At 41.8% G+C, this 24570-nt stretch overlaps 1 protein-coding gene across 4 annotated transcripts; it reads left to right on the top strand.

Annotated features, from left to right (window-relative positions):
* Positions 1 to 27: 27 nt before the first annotated feature.
* CCDC175 (coiled-coil domain containing 175) lies at positions 28 to 24556 on the top strand. Of its 4 annotated transcripts, none has more exons than XM_061559238.1 (19): positions 28 to 187; positions 1087 to 1172; positions 2812 to 2923; positions 3442 to 3571; positions 4251 to 4479; positions 5158 to 5280; positions 6503 to 6612; positions 14362 to 14443; positions 14554 to 14690; positions 16908 to 17018; positions 17977 to 18048; positions 18306 to 18441; positions 19850 to 19981; positions 20436 to 20574; positions 22046 to 22125; positions 22550 to 22702; positions 23227 to 23329; positions 23535 to 23578; positions 23876 to 24556. In XM_061559238.1, the coding sequence occupies exons 1-19, from the start codon at positions 127 to 129 to the stop codon at positions 24041 to 24043; spliced, it is 2208 nt and encodes a 735-aa protein (XP_061415222.1). In that variant the 5' UTR covers positions 28 to 126; the 3' UTR covers positions 24044 to 24556. The 4 variants fall into 4 exon arrangements, with proteins under 4 accessions (XP_061415222.1, XP_061415221.1, XP_061415223.1 ...); XM_061559237.1 differs by having other exon boundaries at positions 29 to 187; positions 3436 to 3571; positions 23876 to 24555; XM_061559239.1 differs by lacking the exon at positions 28 to 187 and adding an exon at positions 219 to 377 and having other exon boundaries at positions 3436 to 3571; positions 23876 to 24555.
* Positions 24557 to 24570: the final 14 nt, after the last annotated feature.

Genomic DNA, 24570 nt, shown 5'->3' on the forward strand with positions numbered 1-24570 from the left:
AGAATAAGGGTGGGAAGTTGCTTGGCAACCGTAAAGCTTTGGCTGAGAAAATAAAAAAACCCGTACAACCCTCGGAGATTTAGCTGGAGAAATGTAATAGAGTAACATCGTCATTAAGGGCTGAAAATGGCTTCGGGCGTGGATTTACCAACTTTGAAAAGTGTCCTTAAGCACTTGCGCGACCTCGGTATGTGACATGCGACTTAAGACCCCATCGTTCACAAACCCATTATTATTATTACAATGTGGCTAAAGCGTGTACTAAATACGCCGCACGCTTACTCACAGCTCCAAGGAGTCTTGTGCAGTAATGTGTATCCAGTAATTCCATCTATGGCTGGAATAAGCCCGCAAGGCAACGGAGCTCTCTCTGTCAGGTATAATTTATTTCGTTGCTGTGTGTTTGTAGAAACTGTTTGCGAGCCATGCCTAGCTAGCACCGTGTGCGCATCACCGCGACTTAGCCCACGGCAAAAGTGTTGTGATTTTTTTATTTTGCCCGATAGAGTGAACGCTTGGTAATGCGACAGCACGCGGTGCTCAGCTCGCTAGCTGCCCTTAGTTTTTTTTTTGGGAAGTTAATTAAAACGTTAATTCAGTGACTGAGCACAATGTTCATGTGTGTGCATACTTATTGAATACGTTCAAATGTCAATTCTAGATTTAAAGGTTTCGTGACTGCAAGTATTCATACTTTTTTTTTCACTTGATCCAGTAATTTCGGAGGCAACACAAGACGGAAGCTTGTGTTGCCTCCGAAACGTCGTGATTGTATTTATGTTAATGTTTTACCTACGTGACTTTACCGAAAAAAACAAAGATTACGTTCAAATGTCGGTGGGTGTATGTGTCATTACGTGTTTGCTGTGTGTGCGACGTAACACGAATATCACTCTTTCCATCTCAAGGGATCGTGGAGGTGAATTATTTTAATAAATACGATGGTGTGTTTATATAATACGATGGTGTGTTTATATAATTGTAATAATTACTTATAGCAGAACATGTATGGTTGCATTTTTTTAAAATCACAGTGCCGGTTTGTACTTTTCTAACCCATCGTTTTATGTTTTCGTCTCGTCTCAGCACATCATTTCAAGAAGGATGAGCATGGATTTCAGGAAGAGGAAATTAGTCACTTTGAAGAAATTGCCATAGCCATGGAAGAACTTGTAAGGATAAAAAAATGCATTTCCTGATATGAAACGTAAATAAGTATAGTATACTCTTTGGTTCTTTCGGTAAAGTCATGTAGGTATAAAATAAAATAAATAACGACGTTTCGGGCGTAACACAAGCGTCCATCATCAGGTGGGAAAGCATGGTCTGCATTCCGAAAACGGACCATGCAGACCATGCTTTCCCACCTGATGATGGACGCTTGTGTTGCGCCCGAAACATTGTGCTTTATTTTATTTTAAACCTACGTGACTTTACCGAAAGAATCAAAAAGTATGGATTCCTGCAGTCACGAAAGCTTCAAATCAAGAAAGTATAGTATATATCCCGCATTCGATCATTCTAAACAACTATCCATTAAAATACCGTAGGTCAAATGGAATGAATCATTACACCCACACACTGCAGTCGAGGAGACAAAACAGCTGAAATAATTGCAATATTAAGAACAAGACTTATATTTTCTAAATTGCTGCTTCCGATGAAGGTCAGAAAGGATTTTCTTTGCATATAAATGCTACCTCTACAACGTGACACGTTGGCAAAAAAAATATATAGGAATGCAAACCTGTGATTTAGTGTGGCTATTTTTACTCCCAGTTCTATGCTGTGACAAAAGACACAATATTCAACTGTGATTTTACAACTTTTCAAAGTCATATTAAAACCTACCACACTGGAAAACTGTCCAAATTTAGATTACAGCAATGCTCTCATAATGGTTATAGTTTAAGTTTGATCTTGCCCTAACTGAGATATTCTTAATGTTGGATTTCATGTATCTAATATGGATAATCATAAATTCCATGGACACTGGATTTGTTAGTCTTGCTTCGGTTACCTTCAGATGGCATTAATCCACAGCACTAAAACTTCCTGAATTATGCCATTTATTCCCAATTCAGAGCCAATAACAATGTTCAGGAAAATGAAGATGAAATTCCATTTAGAGAAACAATTTTAGTCGCAGATTAACATTTTAGAAGGGGAAAGGTACAATGTTGTTATGCTAGACAGTGCATGGCACTCTGTCATTACACAGCAATGATTAGTAGACGGGAATACATAGCATTCACTTTGAACTTTAAAAAATGTTATGTCGCTCATAAGCCATGGCAGTAGGTCGACAGTTTAGCTTATAACGGTTTTAAGTGCAACATATGGACACGGTGATGACACCGCAAATTACGGTGGGTAGAGAAAACGTGAGTGAGCATGGGAGGGTTGGAGGCCAACAAAATAGCAGGGACTACACCATGAGACCACGTGTGGGTCACAGAGCCGATAATGATGGCCACGTCTTCTCCTTCTGTCACCCCAACTGCTGTTGTCACTACCGTCGTGTGGATGGGGGTGCCTCTGTGAAAATATTGCATAGGGCTGGCCGGCAGAGCATTCTGTAAAATAACTTGCTTCCACGCGCCACAAAATCACAAACAACGTTGTGACTGCATTTAAACAAGCCTCTCTTCCCATAGCTTTGTTTTAGTTTGAGCAATTTATACACATTTTATAGTCCCCATGTAAAAAAAATGCTTTATGTGTATGTCGATCACGAGGTGTAACGGATAGTTGAATAGAATATCCACCCCAATGGTTTTGATCTTGCGGGTTTTTTGTGCATTACTGCAGGATGCAAAAAGAAGACATGCTCATGATCGATTGGAAGTGGAAACCATAAAAGCGAGCCTGCTCAGGCAAAAGCTCCACACCATTCCAAATGAAATCAGCCGGGAAAGAGCCGGTGCGTAGTGGCACGGTAGCATGCCGCGCGTGTAAAGGAGTGTTCCGGACCTCGTGCACTTGACCTTACGATCTGTGAGCTGTTAATGGATCTGAGGACGGTTAATGAATCATAAAGTTTATTGGAATGTGTGATATTGGTCACATAAAACACCACAGGTACGCAATACATTAGGCTTCTGATGACAAATTGATGTATGACCCGAAAGAAATCCCTCGAAAAAAAACAAGCTTAATTCTGTTTTTAAACAAAGCTAAAGGGACCTCTTCCACATCAAGCATATTCAGTCAAAATACGCTTTTTGTGTCTTTCATGATTCGATTAATTTCAAGTAATGTAATTTACAAATGTAAATAAGTCTTTCTTGAGTACATCATTAATGTGCTTTGCAATTGATACAGAATGAAGTTATTCATTTTTAAGAAATACTTCAAATAGATAATTGCATAGGCATGTTTGCGTTCACTCTGGATGAACCTTTCAAGGTTGTGACAATGCTTTGTCTGTTCCAGCTGCAGTCTCGGCAGCGCGAGACACGAATTCAGCAGAGCTCAAAAACCTGCGGCATGGACTGAGCGCAACCTTGGAAGAAATTCAGGAGCTGCAAAAGAAACATAATTTTTTGGAAAATGACAATTCTGCACTGATGTCAGTCTATTGTTACAAAAAAAATCATTTGAAACATGCATGTAGAATATTAACAGCTAACAAAAACACATTACAGAACTTCAAATATTGTACACAAAAGAAAGAAATAGAAGGCAGCATTTTTTTGCATCTGGTATACCGAATACAACGTGAATGGTAGTTCTGCTATCGTCAAAATGTTATTGCGGCGGATAGCAATGCACGTGTTTGTTATGCTCATTTAGCGTTTGGAATTAAATGGGGAGAAACACGAGCACAACTTTTCTGAGATATAGCATGCCCTTACCAAATTCACAAAGGGACTGTTCAAATGAGTTGAAGTGCTTTTTGTTCTTATTAAACTCATAATAAGGCTGATTTCAAGTTATAAAAGTGTAAATGCCATGCTATTTTCTTAACACCAGCAAAAGATTGTGAAAGTAAAACTTTTCCTACACAGTCTAAAAACTGTAAAAAAAAATATTCCCACAATGTTTTGAGATATTTAACTTTTTTTATGTGCTGGAGTTAAATCATATCAATATTTTTTTTAAACAATTTTCAGATGTCTACCAATGCCAAGACAATGTCACGTACCAAAAACATCATGCTCTGTCGCACAGTAACCAGGTATTACATAAATAGTTCATATTATGCAGCCTTGGTTATAACGTGTATATTTTTGCATTCTCTTTTGCAGGCCTGAATTGGAAAAATGGCAATCACAAAAAGATGAAATCATATACCGACTCAATGAACAAATGTCAGAACGAGCCAACATGCAGATCACACTCAATGACACACACAAGCAAATTCAAGAGTCAAGAGAGACCATCAGTCGACTGGAGGTGGCACGGGAAGACTTGCTGAAAGCCATGGCTCAAGAAAGAGCCCAGTTTGCACTGAATAAGGAGGGAATTCTTAAAGAGGTCACATTACTATTTTGTGTTTTTATAAAACTGTAGGGGTGGTTGGCACAGAGGTCAGTGCACTGCTGATGTCCCGGGTTCATATCTAGATTTCACCAAACCATGATTAACCAGGTTCTCAGTCACAGTGGTCTCAGCTCAGGCACCAATTACTGCAAACACAAAAAATATACTTTTGAAATACGCTTCAATTAACTTGACAAAATTACAGCTCTGGTAATTATAAATATTGCCATGTGAAGAAAATCACTATAGTAAATGGGAAAGTGTCAGACCCTAGCGTGCACAAAAGGTCACTTTGATGGATCTCTGAAGTAGTTATTTGATTTCACCTTCCACGAGTTATTCTTCATGATGCGGTGATACACTGCTCTGAGAGCTCCCATTGGACATTTCTTCATCTTTTGAAATTACTTCGGTAACACAGTACACAGTTGGAATAGAATTGGGAAAAAGGAGAAAAGTATGCTTTTGAAAAAGTATTTTCATAAAGCTAACTCTGCACTCTAAGTTGGATAATAAAATAACATCTCCCCATTCTCACCGTTAACATTTTATAGGCTGTTGTGTACAGTAAAACCATAAGCACTGGATGCATGCACTTTTGATTCACAAAAACCATGAATTATTAATTTTATGTAAATTACATCGAATGTATCTCCGCGTGTTTGGTAACAGATGGAGAATGAGAAGAGTCTCGTGGGAGCACAGAGGGAGATGAATGCAGAGAAAAGAAAGGATGTGGAGCAAGTGACTAAGGAGCTGAGTGACCAACAATGCAGACTCGATAACCAGTATCAGGTACACACCGATAGCAGTTTACTCCTGTGTAAATAAAAAAACATGTGGAAAGAAGAACACTTTTGTTGTTCAAAATGTATTCAAGATTATCTTGTGACGGCGGGGGGCTTACAATATGCATTTTCCTGTCCCATGAAAACACTGAACAAAGTTGGACATCAGCAAAAAGAGTGTTTTTTTTCTTGGACGATGAGATAAAATGCATGTGCTGTTTACCAAAATGATATCCTACCACTCGTAAACACTGACTTCAATTCCCAACCACGGTTAACATCAGTGATGAGCGACATCTGTACTTGTCCTGGGACCCACCCCCCTTTCATCAACCGCACTAACTAGAGTAGGGAAGTATGGTCAAATTAAATCCCATGACTGACAAGGCATGGGGGGAGACTTTCATCCAGAAATATGTTGATAGCTTAATTTTTTTGCAAACATGTCAAGAAACATCGACAATGACAGTCTACGCAGCATTTGTTTATGTATACATTATATATATATATTTTTTAAACATCGACTTTGACACAGAATCCTTCTTCGCACACATAAAAAGAAACGTTCCCAGGATCGTCCCGTTGTTATTTTTTGTTATCGAAGCTGTCTTTTGAAATCTGTAAGTCTTCCCATGACATTAAAAGTCACCAGATGTTGTCATTTGCTTAACAACACAGCACTCAGCCTGATGCGTGTACATGTACAATAGTTCCCCCCCACCACCACCACCACCTCCATCATTGTGAAATATTCCTCTTCCAAATTATACGTCCCAGTTTTTAAATCCTTTATATTAAGTTCACTTGCTTGCTTGCTTGCGCGCTTACGACCGTGCAAATCTTTCGGTCGTTTTTTAACCCACTTCCCGTGATCCAATCGAGCTGACATTTTGCACACAGACTCGTTGTGTGTGACAATTTATTTTCGTGAACAGTTTTTTTCCAAAATGTTCCACTTTTTAGGAAAAATAAAAATAAATTTTTAATTTAAAATACCAATGTGATAAAAATGAAACTCTTACTCAAGAAAAACAGAAATGAATAATAAAATAAAACCGATGCCACGCATATAAAGGATTTATAGTGAAAAACTTAGTTTTTACGGGTAAATTTTTTTATATTAAATACATATATATATACCTCAAAGGTGGCAACCATATCTGCACTATATATTGAGATCACCTCCTCGAAGGCAGCCTGGAGCCTCATTAGCGTCGTGCGCCTTGTAGCTGCTGAGTCGCGTGCAGGGTTCGCTGGCGCTGCTGGAGGCGGCTCGCGTGCGGGAAACGGCACGGCAGGAGCAGGGGGTCCAGCAGCAGCAGGAGCTGCGCAAACGCAGGTGCAAGAAGCCACTCGCAGCAGAGCGGTTGCACTAACAAGAATGTGTGTAAATTTCGATTTAAAGCTTCTTTCGTGACTGCAGGGATTCATCTTCTTGCTTCTTTCGGTAAAGTCACGTAGAAGGGAAATAATAAAATAATAAAAATAAAACAGAATAAAATAATTCTCACGACGTTTTGGCCACAACGCAAGCAGCCGTCCTCAGGTGAAGAATGAAACACCACCAAGCTTGGAGCACCACCAAGTTTGGAGCGTATATTTATATATATATATATTTGTATATATATACACTCCAAGCTTGGTGGTGTTTCATTCTTCACCTGAGGACGGCTGCTTGCGTTGTGGCCGAAACGCCGTGAGAATTATTTTATTATGTTTTATTATTTTATTATTTTCCTTCTACGTGACTTTACCGAAAGAACCAAGAAGAAGAATATGTGTGTGTGTGTGAGAGATTATCTGGTGCATCTTACCGGTCATCTCAGTCAGCCAAAGTATGGCACCTGCAGGGTCTGTCCCGAGACCTGTCAGCGAGCCTTCGACACTTCACGTGGCCTCAAAGTGCACCTGGCCTGGCACAGGCGCCGTGGTGACGTTACCGTCACCTAGTGGCGAATGGCGGTTATTGGTATTGATTATAATCATACTCGTAGTATATGAGAATACAGGCAGACCTCGCTTAGTGCTCAAGGTGCGTTCCTGGAGAAGTGAGCGCTAATCAAATCAGCACTAAAAGGGGCCATTATATCATTGTTTTTATGGGGATGTGTTCCTGACAGCGTTGTTTCTTTCGTATGAGCTATATATGAGAGCTTGATTGAGGTATCGGTAAGAGCGCCAATAATAATCGAGATGTTAAACATGATTTCATGAATAAAAAATAATTTATTATTACGTCGGTAAGTATCTACCCACGAGTGTATTCTACAGAACTTCTATAAGGCAGCGGTGGGAGACAAAGCGCGATAACGAGAATCGGCAGTCTACGGCGTCGCGCTAAGCGAGGTCTGCCTGCAATATTTCTGGCCGGATGATCTGCATGGATTCCTGTCTGGCTGGGTGCCGCGCTCCAAAGCGCGCAAGCGTCGGGGTTGGTGATGTCACTGCGCACATTTGCGTGATGACATCACCCGCATCCCCAAAGCGTTGAGCCGGGCTCATGCGTGCTGAAGTCACACGTCCCCCAAGCGTGTATCCCACGCAAATGTACAGGATATCATGCTATAATATAATCATACTGTCTCTGTCACACTACCATATTATATTAGAACAAAGGAGGGAGGTGAGGGAGGGAGGGGGACAGAGGATGGAGAGACAGAGAAAGGTGCAGCGAGAGAGTAAAATGGCATGCAACGGATAGGAAAGAAAGAGAGAAAAGCGGAAAAAGGACAGCGTGGGAACGTGATATGCAGTGGGAGAGAGGCTTAGGAAAAGGCAAGAGAGATTGAGGTGGGGAAATGAGAGGTGCGAATAAGGAAAGTAAGGGTGAGAGGTGAGAGGTGAGAGAGAGAGAGAGACACAGGGAAAGAGATAAGGGGGGTGGGTGGATAAATGTGCGAGATGAAGTTGAGAGAGGAGAGGCGACAGAGGAATTGAGAAACAGAAAAAGCGAGACATAGAAATACATTTTGATATACAGTACAGAGAATGAAATAGAAATATGGAGAAATACAGCACTATATATAAGAATAATAATACTTTTTTCCAGCTGATTGACTGGGAGGGACATACACAGTCACGTCTAAAGGATGTGCTAGTTGCTCGTACTGTGCAGGGACTCCTCGAGTTACGAACGAGTTAGGTTCCAGAGGTCTGTTCGTAAGTCGATTTGTTCGTAAGTCCAACTTTACTCCTGTCGATTCCAAACATGTTGGCCAGCAACTACACTAAACACGTAGAATGGATTTAAAAGTTGTATAATCTCCTGTCGATGTAGATGCCACTGGTTCTTCATGTTCTGCATATGGAGATGCCACTGGTTCTTGATATTCTGCAGATGTAGATGCCACTGGTTTTTTGTATTCTGCAGATGTAGATGCATTCCCAGAATTTCTGCCTGGGCATAAATTCTGGGAATACTGGGTAATGACACCAAACAACCACCGCCATCTATTACGAGGCGGTTGAACTTACGACTCTCGGTCGGAACAGGCAGCTGGACATACGGACAGGTTTGTTCGTATCTCTGAAAGTTTGTAAGTCGAATGTTCGTCGGTAGAAGAGTCCCTGTATATTTAATAGAAAGCTTTCATGCCACTGCCATCACAGTATCACCAAAAATAATGTTATTAGAAAGCTCTATGCGATGAAGAAATGCCATTGCCAGAAATGTCGCCCTTTCAGGGCGATGCTATTGATGAGTGTGCTTTAGTTTTTTTTGAGAGAGTTATCGCTCTTTGTGCTTTCATACCACTGCCATCACAGTATCACAAAAAATAATGTTGTTCCATTGAAAGGACTAAGTCGACCGCAGTGGAGAATTGATGCAATGTTACTCACACTTGCGCTATGAATCCGGTGGCACCTAAGTTAGATTTCTAGCCACATCTAATGACGCCAGCAGTGAGTAATGTCTGAATCGGTTCTGAGCATGTGCTCGATACCAGTGTAATATCCTACTACCCATGACAAACTTTGGGGTAGAGCAGTGGCACACATTGGTTAAGGGCACTGTGCTACAAACCCGATAAGCCCATTCACCAACCCTCACTGACCAGCATGGACAAACAGTTTGCATGACTGACACAGCATGGAGAGGCTCATCCAGCAGTGAATAGGCATCGGGCTATTGATTATTTAGATTGTATTAATTAGTGCCTAAAATTATCGTACAATCATTGGATATTGCTGCTGCTGTACAGCCACTGTGACACCACATTGGATGCCTATGATATTTTAACTTAGGTGTTCTAGATACCAATTGTGAATAATAATTCCTCTTATTTACCCAGAGAAGCCTCACTGAGTCATAAGACTTCGTTTCACGAGGGTCTTGCATTCAGATGTTTGACCAATCCATGAATGCCTGTTAAGTATATGGGAGGAAACTGGAGTACACGGTGAACACCCGTGCATACAAGGCAGGGATGTTTAAAGCTCCGCATAGATAGATTCAAGAATAAGTTTCTCTAATACCATTGCCCAGTGACCACATGACAGTGGTCATAAGAAAATAAATAATTCCGTTAAATGACCAATTATAGCTCTGGACCTGCAAAATTATATTTCTGCCGAGATATTAATGTATTGTCTCACCAACGTATAGTCAATGGAATAGTAACTACCCAAACCTTCCATTAAATTCACCGCTTCTTGCACCAACTTTAAATGGGCAGCTGCCCATGGTGTGGCTGTAATATGGCTGCCGTTTTGCAAGAGTTTGCACTCTGGCATTTAAAAGTTTCACGTGACACACACGCACATTGCACGGGTAATGGATGAACACGGTAATTTTTGATCGATTGGTTTGGATTTCAATGGCAGTCGTGTCATCAAATACACGGTTCGCAGATGGAACTAAGCAGCTGCCTGAGAAGAACGGTTCTTTGGGTAAGCGCAGCCGACTGATGCATAATACATCACCGCTACATTCCAATTAACAAATTATGCATGCTGCTGGGTTGCGTAAATTTTTTTCTACAATAAAAAAAACACTCAGACTTCCAGTCCACAGGGAAGGCCTCCTCTAATGGTGATCACACCACAAGCCGGAGTCTTGTGCTGCCTCTGCAGTCTGAAGTCAACGGCATGTTTTAGGCGATAATGTAAAATATAACCTGGGAATTGTCATTGTGGGCGCAGTCTAAATGGCTGTGCACGAGCGGAAGATTAATCAGTAATGAGTGACAGATGAAATATGTGCTTGAAACGCCCCTGTGATGGAACGTTGCAGGGTTGAGCAACTGCAGGTTATGCTGGTGGAGCACAATTTTTATTTTTCATGTCAACCAATCTTCTCCAGTTACTTGCATATGGTTTAAATAGCTTTAGATGTGCCTGTTGATAGACTGGCATGGAAATATGAACTTTGTACAGCTCATGCGAGCTGCTCATTTGTGCATGTTTTTTACAATTTATTTAAGCAAGATAACACGAACAATGCTCGTACTGGAATTGTTGTGAACGTCTTCTTGGTTCTTTCGGTAAAGTCACGTAGAAGGGAAGTAATAAAATAATAAAAATAAAACATAATAAAACAATTCTCACGACGTTTCGGCTACAACGCAAGCAGCCGTCTTCAGGTGAAGAATGAGACAATGCCAAGCTAGGAGCTTATATATAAGCTGCGTTGGAGGTGGAGGAAAGAGCGCCTTAACAAAAGAATGTGCATGTGAAGAGGAATTTAGCATATTCATGGAAAATGCGTAGGAGGTGGGCGGGGGGGTTTCAAAGTCATATTATGCCCATGCATTATGCAGGATCAACAGCACCAAGGGGGGGGTGCAGGGATTAGCAGTAACAAAGGAAAGGAATGTTAATGATATGTAGCTGCAGTTACTCAACCACCACGTAGAAAACTAAAGTATAAACTACATACAAAACTAAAGTATAAATAGCATAGCACCATCAGTATACTTACTATACTCTACACTAAGCTGAGTTACTAACAGCAAGTAATACATTACAATTCTACGTCGTAAAAATTATATAATATGCTTCCATCTAAACTTTATTCTATTGCATCAACGAGCATATACCGTACTATATACTGCCAACATTAAATTATATACTGTATTGCTGTAAACCAACCTATATCTTATACATTTAATATAACACTATGTATTATTCTACCCACCCTAATGTGTGTCGAAATGGTTTATTACGTCCTTCCAATGATTGCTAAGCCAGAATCCATCTTCTCGGTTAAAATTGTCTCTGTGTTTGTATATGTGGATCGCCTCATGAACGAATCTCTCATGATAGCCAGATGGCTTGCAGAGAACCTCTGTCTTGGAGAAGTCAATGTCATGTGAGCCCACTGAATTGTAACAGTGATCTGCCATGGCTGAGGTGTTTGTCCTACCGTGTTTCAGGTCTGCCTTATGTTCACGGATGCGGTCCGAGACATGTCGTTTGGTTTCTCCAATGTAACTGCTACCACAGAGGCAACTTAGTTTGTAGACGCCAGGGTACTGTATGTCTGGAACCACATCTTTTACAGACGGGACCAGATCACGGATTTTATGTACTGTGTTGAATCGGACCTGGATCTTGTGTTTAATCAGGATTTTGGAGATCTTTTTTGTGACCCCAGCAATGTAGGGTAAGGTGATGGTCTTGAAAGGCTCCTCAACAGGATCCTTCTTGATGGTTGGAGTGATGGCTTTGCGGATTGTGTAGTCGGAGTAACCATTAGCCTTAAGAGCTTGGCGTACGTGTTTGAGTTCACTGGAAATGTGTTCATGGTCGGAGATGCCCCAGACGACCTGCTTGTCAGTTTTGATGTGGTTTCCTTATTCACCAAGGTTCCTGTACCTGATACCATCGCAATCATTGAAGACTTGGTTCATCATGGACTGAATGCTGGGGTACCCCCCCTGGTGAGACACTGCTTAACCAATACATACTTCACCTGGAATGAAACTTTCTACAAGCAAACTGAGGGCACCCCAATGGGCTCCCCCCTATCTCCGGTTGTAGCCAACATCTTCATGGAGAAATTTGAGACGGACGCCATCCAGACTGCCACTCTACGCCCGACCTTATGGAAGAGGTACGTAGACGACACTTTTGTCATCTGGCCACATGGCCGTGCTGCTCTAGACCAATTTCTCGACCACATCAACTCCATACACCCAGCCATCAGATTCACCATGGAAGTCGAAAAAGATGGCAAGCTACCCTTTTTGGATGTCCTAATCAAAAGGAGACCTGATGGTTCAGTGAGCCACTCTGTCTACAGGAAAGCCACCCATACGGATGCTTATCTAAAACCGGATTCCCACCACCATCCATCCCAGAAGAATTCCCTCATCAAGACTCTATATCATAGAGCCCAATGCATCTCCGACCATGAACACATTTCCAGTGAACTCAAACACGTACGCCAAGCTCTTAAGGCTAATGGTTACTCCGACTACACAATCCGCAAAGCCATCACTCCAACCATCAAGAAGGATCCTGTTGAGGAGCCTTTCAAGACCATCACCTTACCCTACATTGCTGGGGTCACAAAAAAGATCTCCAAAATCCTGATTAAACACAAGATCCAGGTCCGATTCAACACAGTACATAAAATCCGTGATCTGGTCCCGTCTGTAAAAGATGTGGTTCCAGACATACAGTACCCTGGCGTCTACAAACTAAGTTGCCTCTGTGGTAGCAGTTACATTGGAGAAACCAAACGACATGTCTCGGACCGCATCCGTGAACATAAGGCAGACCTGAAACACGGTAGGACAAACACCTCAGCCGTGGCAGATCACTGTTACAATTCAGTGGGCTCACATGACATTGACTTCTCCAAGACAGAGGTTCTCTGCAAGCCATCTGGCTATCATGAGAGATTCGTTCATGAGGCGATCCACATATACAAACACAGAGACAATTTTAACCGAGAAGATGGATTCTGGCTTAGCAATCATTGGAAGGACGTAATAAACCATTTCGACACACATTAGGGTGGGTAGAATAATACATAGTGTTATATTAAATGTATAAGATATAGGTTGGTTTACAGCAATACAGTATATAATTTAATGTTGGCAGTATATAGTACGGTATATGCTCGTTGATGCAATAGAATAAAGTTTAGATGGAAGCATATTATATAATTTTTACGACGTAGAATTGTAATGTATTACTTGCTGTTAGTAACTCAGCTTAGTGTAGAGTATAGTAAGTATACTGATGGTGCTATGCTATTTATACTTTAGTTTTTTTATGTAGTTTATACTTTAGTTTTCTACGTGGTGGTTGAGTAACTGCAGCTACATATCATTAACATTCCTTTCCTTTGTTACTGCTAATCCCTGCACCCCCCCCTTGGTGCTGTTGATCCTGCATAATGCATGGGCATAATATGACTTTGAAACCCCCCCGCCCACCTCCTACGCATTTTCCATGAATATGCTAAATTCCTCTTCACATGCACATTCTTTTGTTAAGGCGCTCTTTCCTCCACCTCCAACGCAGCTTATATATAAGCTCCTAGCTTGGCATTGTCTCATTCTTCACCTGAAGACGGCTGCTTGCGTTGTAGCCGAAACGTCGTGAGAATTGTTTTATTATGTTTTATTTTTATTATTTTATTACTTCCCTTCTACGTGACTTTACCGAAAGAACCAAGAAGATGAATCCCTGCAGTCACGAAAGCTTTAAATCGAAATTTGTTGTGAACGGTAAAGGGTGCAGTCCCGAAAATGCTCGCTCATGCCACTGTTGCTGGAAGGGCCTCCTCCAGAGGGAGCTCAAGAGAGCCAGCCCTTCTAGACGGTATATTCGCCTACTTGTCCACGCTGACTACATATCTTGGAAGAGGTTGGAGTACCTGTAATATCTACGCCACCACGAGCGACCTAGCGATCGACTTAACCGCAGTGTTCACGTTCACACTGCTGGGTGGACAGAGGTGGAGTTTAAGAAACGTGTCCATTGTTTTCAACTGCTGCACAGGCAGATTGAACCGGATCGCAAGTCCAATGTGTGAACAAACCCATCATGGCAGCAATTCCTGAAGTGCCGATACTTGTTTGATTGGCCAAAGTTGTCGTGCAAATATATATAAATCTTACTGTTTATCTTTCAGCAAACGCTTAACCGAGGGCTTGACACACGCATCTCAAACACTCGGCAAAAGAATTAGCGTCCTCCGTGAAACGCAATCCAAGGTAACATTTGCATCACGCCACCCAGACACTTAAAGCCTCCACCCCACGGTGCACAGGAGTACATGCTCGCTGTGCTCACTTCAACTGTTTCGTGCCAAACTTTGCGTCAGACGAATAAGGCGTTGGCGGACGCTGAAGAGATGAAGAAAAGTCTGCAAGCTCGGCGCTCCGACACAGAGGCAAGGCTCGTCCAGGCACGGGAGCTGGAAGCCAAAGAGCTCGCAAATAAAGAGGACGCAATTAAACAGTGAGTAGGAGGGACAATCTTGATTTGAAGTTTTCGTGACTGCGGGAATCCATACTCTTTGGTTCTTTCAGAAAAAAAATTACGTAGAGAGATAATCTACGTGACTTTACCGAAATAACCAAAGAGGAGGGACAATGTTGCACTGACAAAGGAAATCATTTAAAGGTGTTGAGTGCATATTGAAAGCGCTCTGAGGTGCCAGGTTTTGGAGCATGACCCAGACTGGAACTGAAGTTGGAATCAATGGCCCGTATCAAAGTGATGCTTTAAGCACTACCCACTAACCCAGTGGCCCAGCAGTACACATTAAGTCGTACAATCTATCAAAGTGAGCACTTTGATAGCTGGGAGCTCCATGTCTAATTTAGCATTTTACGTCATTTTGAGCCATGTTGCTAAGTGGAGGTACATTACAACTAGATTAGCACTATTCTTTGGTTCTTTCGGTGAAGTCACGTAGATAGAAAAATAAAAAGTGAATAAAATAATAAAAACAAGAAAAACACGAATGCAGACTGTAGCCTGGTTCTTATTTGGAGTGTACTGCCAATCTATAATGTAGCCTGGTTATTAAGTTTGGTGAGTGTACTGGTCTGGGTGATGGTACTGGCAGTCTATAATGTAGACTTATATTCTTTGGGTCTTTCGGTAAAGTCACGTAGATAGGTTCAAAGAAAATAACAAAATAACAAAAAACTACGACGTTTCGATTGCAACACAAGCGGTCGTCATCAGGAAAAGGGGGGTTATCTTCTTTGAACCTATCTACGTGACAATACCGAAAGACCCAAAGAATATGAATTCCTGCAGTCACGAAAGCTTTAAGTCAAGATTTATTGTAGACTTATTATTGGTTCCTAAAAATAAGCACTGTTTGATAACACTAATTGTGTTGCGCTAATTTGTAGTTTTTTTGCCATTGTGCTGCATAGTTCTCTGATGTGTTTTCGGATTGTACCACGAGTCTTTTGACATGCCAGTCTATCAGCAGCACATTTGTCATGCAGTACAACAAGTACGCAGAGAGCTATCCCAATTTTGTTAGTGTAGCTGTGAAGGACGCATTGACGGTGGAACATTGCCTGGTAAAATATAGCCACTTTCACAGCTTAACAATTCGATTTGACACCAATAACATTCACAGTTTCACACTCATTGGGCCATTTAGAATTAGCTTAAACATAGAGAGCTGTTATCCTGGCCCCTGTGTGGTCACAACTGGCTCCATCGACACTGCAATCGATACTGGTTCTTTTAGGACTTCCCACCGAAGCGGTCTCAGGGATGGTCGATGGAGTCTCATTTATCAGGGATCACTTCTAGGAGGAGTTAAGGTCAGCAATGTTCACGCTGCCAAGATCCATTTCTTTGAGCCATCATGAATTGATTGCAACTGAATGCACCGAGTGCAACAATACTTTGTGTTATCGCTACCTTTTTAAAATATATATGACAGTTCCATTTACACAGGTGTGAAATAATCATTGGTTTATTGTAACATTCCTTTTAACATAGAGACGTAATTCAGACCATACATTTGCATCATTTTATGATTACATAGTAGACAAAAGTGCGCGCAAAAAAACAAGCCAAAGTATCGTGCACGCTCATTAACATCAATAACACTGATGCATCTCATTAAAGCAACCATTACGCGCCACATATTTGCATTTAGATTGCTATGAAATTCGCCCAACATGAATAACAAATATTCTAATAATGCAACTTGAGACAATTATTAATCAACGCATATTTACATTCGAGAGCGTCAACATTGTGCAAACACCTCGCGGCGTAAACCTGTGATCGAAATGGCTGCAGGTTATGCTAGGTGCCCACGAGGGCCACTATTCTGTGATGTAAGCGGAGGTGCTGTGCGTGATTCACCACGTTCGACTCGGTTTCTAACGCACACACGCTCCCCCATGATACCTCATTCCTACCGACTTTCCACATCAGCCGAGCTCCCATTCCTCATGTAAATCACATCATGTTTGCACATTACGCTTATCTGCTCATTTGTCGACATGGGACGGCTGTCTGTGTTTGGCCTCCAAAGACTTAAAAAAGTTTCCAGGAAAATACTTAAAAACCTAACATGTAATGATGGCTAAATATTTTATAACATCTAGGGGCATTTGCAAACATTATGATTTGTTACTCCACTGCTTCCACCCCCCCCCCCCCTTTTCATTCTGGTGCTTACACGTTCGTCAGGTTTCAGGCGTCAAGATCTTTTATAGATGAGAAGACAGAAATGATAGCACGACTCCAGCGGGAGACGGTGGATCTGGAGGAATCCATGCGAGAGACGCAAGAGAAGAGCAAGTGAGGCTGCCACGCGCGGCGCACTGCTGCATCGTCTGACCCTCGCACTCACACGACCCTGCCCTTGTTAACGGTCTGCAGAAAGAGAAAGCAGAATGAACGATGCCGACACTTGGCTTCCCGTCAAATTGTTCGTGTTTGATGCGTGTAAAGCAATGCTGTCTGAACCTCTCATTACAAGAGAAAAAAATGCCACAATTTTTTGTTATATAAATAAAGATTATCAGACACAGCACTGCGTATATTTAAATCATCATTTACCATATATAATTCAGTCGATTTTGATTTCACACTGTGCTATAAACAACTTGAGTTCAATTCCTAGTCACGGTTAACAATATAGCCAAGTGATATCCGAACCAGTACTAGGCCTTATCTTTACCAAACCTCACTGACCAGTGTGGTGAAGTATGGACAAACAACCCCCATGACCAACATGGCACGGTGAGGCCTTCATCCAGCAGTGGATTGACAAAGGACTGTCGTCTAATATTTCAAAAATGTTATTGTGTATGTTCACCACAGCTGCAGGATCTGGCCAAAGGTAAACAATGTTGGAGAGATATGGTGGTATCAACGGCTTTGGCCATGATGACCCTTTTTATCTTGAATTCCATATTTAAAGTGTCAGTAACACCGCTATGCTGAACTGTTTATATTCTATGATGTAAAAGGGGCTACGTCAGATAACACGAAGGGGCACTATGCTCGCATGGAAGTGGCAGTCATGACATTGTTGCACAGAGGTAATGTTCGGCTTATTATAAAGCCCATCTCTATGTACTAATGAAGTCATTTCTGTGTGAGATGGCGGCAGTGAAACATGAATTAATAAGTGTGAGTCTGTTCGTGCTATGGATATACCATGTCCTAGCCCTTTTTAGCATGCCCCACATTCTTTTTTTCCTAATTATGACTTATTTTGTTCACATTTTCACATCTCCCATTTTAATGGCAGGGCAGTAATGAATTCCTACAACCAGCAGCTTGAAGAGCACAAGGAATGGCTGGCAAAGGCACGGCACGAAAGGTGAGATTTATTGGCTTAGGTTAAGAAGAGGAAACATTTATTTTACACGAGATGGGAACCGGTGAGCCACACAACTCTCGGAAGTTCACGAGCTTTTTCCACTCACGAATTTAAAATGCAAAACTTTATTCGCAGCTTCTGACTGCTGAAAGGTTGAATGCATATATCCATTTTGTCTCGTGAGCGTTTTCTGCTAAACAATGCAATCCTCTACAGGATTCCTCCTGCTTCTCGTAACGCTGTGTATCTTTTGTGAGGATGGCGGTAATCTCCGAGAAGGAAAGTATCCAGATGGAGATCAGGGAAATGCGAGCAGAAGCAAACAAGTTCATTCTGCAGCTGGACGGCCAGCTTGAGAAGGATGCGCAGAAGCAGAGAGAACTCACAGATGAGGTTGGTACATTTCCTGCATGCTTAATTACAATACACATGCCCAAATGAATGTTACATTTTTCATTTATATGTAGTGACATCGCGGATGTCACTGTGTGGTGCCGGCCCTAGAGAGGCACGGCGTGTGATGTACTCACATCGCGGACACCACGTATGTAGCGACATCGTGAATGTCACTGGGTAATGCCGGCTCTAGCGAGGCATGGCGTGCGATGCATTGTCATCGCGGACACCCCGTAGGTGGGTGTAGTACCAGCCCTAGAGGGGGCTCGGTGAGCGCTGGGAGAGCGCTCAGTGGCACCACGCGTGGTGTGCAGTGCCGACCTCTATAGGAGGGAGTGGGAGAGTGTCAGCCATGGGATGAGGTTACCCTGGGCCATGGCACTCTGGTTGACCCTGGAAGGCACGTGACCAGTAAGATCTACACAGGGGCCCCAGGTGAGGGCTTGGGGGGTGGTCACGTGTCAGGGTGAGATCCTACGGGAAGGGTCGAGAAACGACAAAGAGGTTTCTTGAAGGTGGTCGTGACCAAGGGCGGGGCCAGCCACGACCCGGGAGCAGGTAAACCGGCTCCGCACGGGGACCGGGGCTCAGCGTTGCTGTTGTCATCTGAAGATCTACGATCTACGTTCTACGTCCAATAAGAAGTCACCAACACGTGGACGAGGACCCAAGCCAGGACCCTGTCCGTTGTAGCTACTCCCAGTGACTATCGTAGTTAGCCTGGTGGTCCACCACCATCGGTTATCTGGAAAAGGGCAGTAACCCCTTTGTGTTAATGTGTTGGTGTTCATAAATGTGTGTTGCCCCCAAAGAGTACGTCTGCGACTCAGTTAAATCCACTACATATGTATGTTAAAATTATATTTTTTGTTTAAGGTGGTGGCGTGGTGCAATCATGCACATAGCTCCTGTTTTAGCCACAGTAGCTTATATATCTTCAGTTGAGTGTTTAAAACAAACATTTTCAGAAATAACTAGCTTGTAAAGGGACTTTTAAATAACATAGAATGGTACATTTTGGCGATGATGTGTTGGCAGTGGTAGATAAGCAAACAAATAACTAAAACGCTGGGCATTCGTCAATTGAAAAATTTACGTAACTGATGTGTCAGGCAATTGCCCTGCTTCATAGCACACGAATGAAAATGGTGTATTTGGGCTACTTAAAAAAAATGGACATTCACTGTATTATCATAAAATATACAATCTAAGCAAAAAGCAATAAACACATCTGAAATGATCTCAAAGCTGAAAACGTATCACCTGTCCTGGATTATAGAAATTGAACAAATTACAACCTATACAGAATTCCACAAGATTCAATTTCATTTGGGAAAGCTTACAAAATCTTGCAAATGTCATTGAAAAGGTGAACTGAAGACGCATCTTTTTTTCCAACGTGTAGTCCAGGCAGCTGCAAACGGAGATAGCGGAGAAAATCCAGATGATCCCCGGTCTGCAGCAGCACCTGACAGAAGAAAAGGAGCAGTGTCGTCATCTGGAATGCGAGCTGACGGCCTGCGTCAAACGCATCGAGGTCTGTGCTCTTAATCTCCAGCACCCACCCCCACACTTACAGGAGTATCTGTATTCTGCCAACAGAAAATGGAAGTAGCGTCCTTATAGGTTGTGTGCGTTTGTGTATGTGCACAGGGGTTTTATTCACGCCTGCATGCATGTTCATTCATTGCAAGTGATACTCTAAATATATTATCCTGGGATTTTTTTCACAATATACTGCTTTAAAAAATACTTCAAATGAGAATTGCATCGAGTTTAATATCTACATGATTAATCAAACATTTCATTGTATGGTTTAGAGCCCGTTTTCCCAAAGTTACCTGAAAATAATGTCCATTATCTGTGGTTATGTAAATACTGATTGGCAGATCTCACTTGCAGGAAGACGTGATGATATCTCAGCATCTTCCCAATAGTTTACCCTCAAACAATGAAGCAATAACACTTGAAGTTGTATCAATTGCGTTCAGGAGGAGTTGGTGCGAGTGACAGAAGTTTGTGAGCAGAAGGAGCAAGAGATGCAGCAGACAGCCCCTGTTCTGCAACAGCTGCAAGCCGAGCTGCAGGGGGCACAGAAGCTGTACAACGAGAGGAAGCACGAGATCGCAGGTGGTGCCTGGGGCATCACCAAGGCCTGGGAGGGGTGCCCAGTCTGTGAATGTTAAGACTAATACGCCCTTTATATATCCAGAAAGCTTCCACGTGGGACGAAATTTGAATAGCCAGAGAAGACCCGCACGGAGGGTGTATCACTCAAAAGCTCCCCTGTGAGGAATTTCATAATCTATTGCGGTACTTCCATCTCTTTGCATTGCAGCCGAAGCCTACAGCACCTGGTGTTTGTTTCCAGACTGCAGCCCCAATAACATTCAGAGGGACTGAGCCCCCTGTTAATTATTAAGTCAAACATTTTTGGAACATTCACATCGGGAATGAGAGCTAGAGCAGAATACATGATAAACAAGAGCAGAACTTACCGTTACTTGTTCTGTTTGGCATTTCACATTTTCAGCAAAGTTATTATTTAAGATGGTTAACCAAATCCATGAATGAGTTTTTTCATGATTAGTTATGTTTGGCGTCTAAAATCAGTTTAAAGTTTAACGTTGAATGTTAAATGCCCCCTTATTTTTAAATAAGGTCAGAGTTCATGGTTGCCAGACAATCCGCTAAGTACTAACCAGACTGGTTAGTAGTTAGCTTCTGAAGGATCATTCAGCGTGATATGGCCTAAATAACCACTCACTTTCTCACCAGCCTGAAATTGAGGCTTTCATAACACAAACGCGTGGCGATGGCAAGAATGAATACCCCATCCTCTAGAATGTCAATTTATTTTATAGAGCATTAGGTACAAACAACCCTCACTTGTACTTACATGCTGGTAAGAGGAGCTGGGAGAGTATATCATCTTACCTGACCATGTAGACGCATTTCTTAATTGCTGCGACATTGATCGATATGACATGTTAAATATTACAAATGCTCCTGTACATTAGTACATCACTCAGAGAAGCCCTGATGAAGCCCTGAGAGGCGGTATCATTCACCATTGCGGAGTACAGACACAAGGCAATTGGTTCCAATGCATATCGGTAGGCACTAACGTATTAAGACATATATATTTTACACCCCGGGTGGGCTTTACTCATATTTTCAAGGATTAGGGCCGAGATGCTGGAGTCAAATAAAACAATCATTGCACCTGCTGTGATCATGGGAAACCACGTGAATGTGGCCTCTGCCGCTGCGCAAACACCCCCCAGGCCCGTGGCTCCTTCACCCTCTCTCAACATCGCAAGAAATTCTGAAAAACAAACTCTGCACTTCGGATGAAAAAAAAGTCGATTTTCATGATGTGATAAGTGGAGAAATCAAAATGTGAATAAAAACTGGCCCTATGTAGGTTACTCAACGATAGATGCACAATCTGAACTCACCTACAGCCACCTTAAAAAAAGCCCGCACACTATTGGACTTTGATCCACGAGAATGCAGATTTACACCGACTGCGGGTAAATCCACAGACTGCAGTAATTTACTGTGCACGTATTTAATGGACAACTCTTCTAAATTGCAGCCATTAAGAGTAAAAGGAGACAGATGGAAGAAATGTCACGTCAGATGCAACAGGAAATCGAAAACTTCAGCACATCAAAGGTAGTACTTAATTATCCACGCCTAATGTAACTGTACCACATTAAGATGTTTAGTGGGGTAGGTTGCTATTGTCCACTGCTGTACATTTCACAGTTGTGTATTTAAACAATTAAATGTTATAGACATTCCATTTGGCCTTAAGACTGTAAGCAAGTGCTATGAACGACCACTTATTTAGACCACCAATGCTTACAGGGCTGGCGTGGCCAGTACCATATCTAACTTTGCCTTTCTAAGCAGTATTGATGGTGACTACACCACAGCCCCAATTAACTATTTTAGCCAAGCTAAAGCAGAACAAAGTTGTTCTTTGATAATTGTCATTGTCACCGTGCAATCAGTAATCAGACCCATGACACTGGGATCGTAGTGTCTGTTACGCTGACTGCTATACCATATGCACACACGCACACATTTGTTACAGGGACAGTTGCAATCAGAGTTGCGAGAGGCCAGAAATGAGTTTCTGCAGCAACTCAAAGACCAAGGAGATGAGCTGCAGGCGCTGGAGACAAACATTTATGAGACATGTGGGAAACGGGAACAAGTTACGATGGAAAACTGCCGATTTAAGCTGGTCAGAATTAACTATCTTCTCCTCCAACAGGGGTCGGGAACCTTTTTAACTTGGGAGAGCCATAAAAGCCAAATATTTCTAAATATATTTCATTGAGAGCCATATAGTATTTTTAACGTATAATAAATGAAATATGTCTTACTTTTAATGCCACTTCTGGTGCTACGTGGTTTTGCAGATGGCCTTGTAGTCAGGTTCATACGTGGTGAGGTTGAGCTTCGTGCAAGCGTGACCCGTGAAATTTATCTTCAAAACTAATTTCTGTTTACTTTAAAATGACACGGTATTATTAAGCAATATCACAAGTATTTTAAAATCAGTTCCAAACTGATTTTTTTTTCAACTCAAAATTGTCTGGGAGCCATATGCCGTCACTGGAAGAGCTATATATGGCTCGCGAGCCATAGGTTCCCGACCGCTGTCCTACAACATGAACGTTGCGCGCGATTAAACGCATTTAGTTGGTTGTTTTGTGACTTAATGTCATCAAGCTGACTTTTAACCTCATTGTAAATCACTGTCAGTGTAATGTCAAGTTTGCAGAAGACATTACCCAACTTGAAACCGATGCTGAAAATCACAAGCAAGCCATGAAAGACCTTGAGAAAAATCGTTACACTTTGGAAGGTTGGTGTTTATTTTAACGTTGAAAGAAGTAACCATCCGATTATGATATACGAAGTAATTTTAATATATGGAGCAATGTATTTTTAACTTCGTTCGCACCGTATGTAACCAACCGTGATAATCGTAATTGCAGGGAATATTCCTTAACAGCTACACAAATCTAGCCTTTAAACTTGTTTACCATACATTTTTTCCCTTTTTTTAGCAAACCTCCAAGAAGGCTGGGTGAAATGTGCCAAGTCTCAGAAGGTAGGATTAATACCGCTTGTGTTCATGCCATTACCGTGCCTAACGATGGCTGTAATAAGAATCTGGGGATCGCTAACCACACTTATTTTAAAGATAGATTTTTCCAACCCATTGGGAGGGAATTTTTCTTTGGATAATCGAGTTTGAATAATGAAAAGAAATGCAATATTTGATCATACAAACATATCGTAGTTGATTGAGCAGAAATCAAAAACACTAACGTGAAATGTCTGCAAAAGAAACTGTCAAAAACAGTCCAGCCGTGTGGGTCACAGTGTTTGAACATGTCTCTCTTAGGAATACGACGAGGGAGATGAGTGCATTGTGGAGAGTCTGCTGGAGCTCATGAAGAGAACCCAGCGACGACAGATGCACATTGGGAAAGTGACCTTGGGACTCGAAGATCAAATGAGTCTCTTTGGTAAAATTCTGGACCGAACGACAAAATCCTGCCCGCTGGGATAGTTTTACTCATGTGCACTTATCGCCTGTGCCCTCAGAAGCAACTGTAAATTTCTTAGAAAAACAAATTCACTTTTTTTGAGTAATTGCACGACTAAGATTGTTTGCATGCATCCATGCAGTTTCTCGTTTAAAATGCCTTATTTTTCAATTTGCACTAGGAATACCTTACAAACTCTGCTTGATGGAAGTGAGGATTCAAGATAGATACCCTTTTTCAAATTTGTATGCAGATGCCAAGATGTCCAAAGAATATTTATGGCAGCTTCACATTTGAAAATTCTTCAAAACATAAAAATCATCTTAAATGAATACTCAGATGTTTGCTTTCTAATAATGTCAGTCTCCTTATGCTTTAATGGATATCAATTGTTTTTACATGTGTGATGTTGTAATCTGTATGTTCATATAAACACTTCCTCTTTTAAGTAAAATAGTAGAAATTTGAACAGCTGTAACACGTTAATTACTTTAACTGATCACCTTGCTTTCACATATCCCCCCTGCACGAGTTGCCATAAACATGAGAT

The sequence above is a fragment of the Lethenteron reissneri genome, chromosome 25 (genome assembly GCF_015708825.2).
Source record: "Lethenteron reissneri isolate LAM-NWPU_2019-01 chromosome 25, ASM1570882v1, whole genome shotgun sequence".
In the NCBI taxonomy this organism is placed as follows: domain Eukaryota; kingdom Metazoa; phylum Chordata; class Hyperoartia; order Petromyzontiformes; family Petromyzontidae; genus Lethenteron; species Lethenteron reissneri.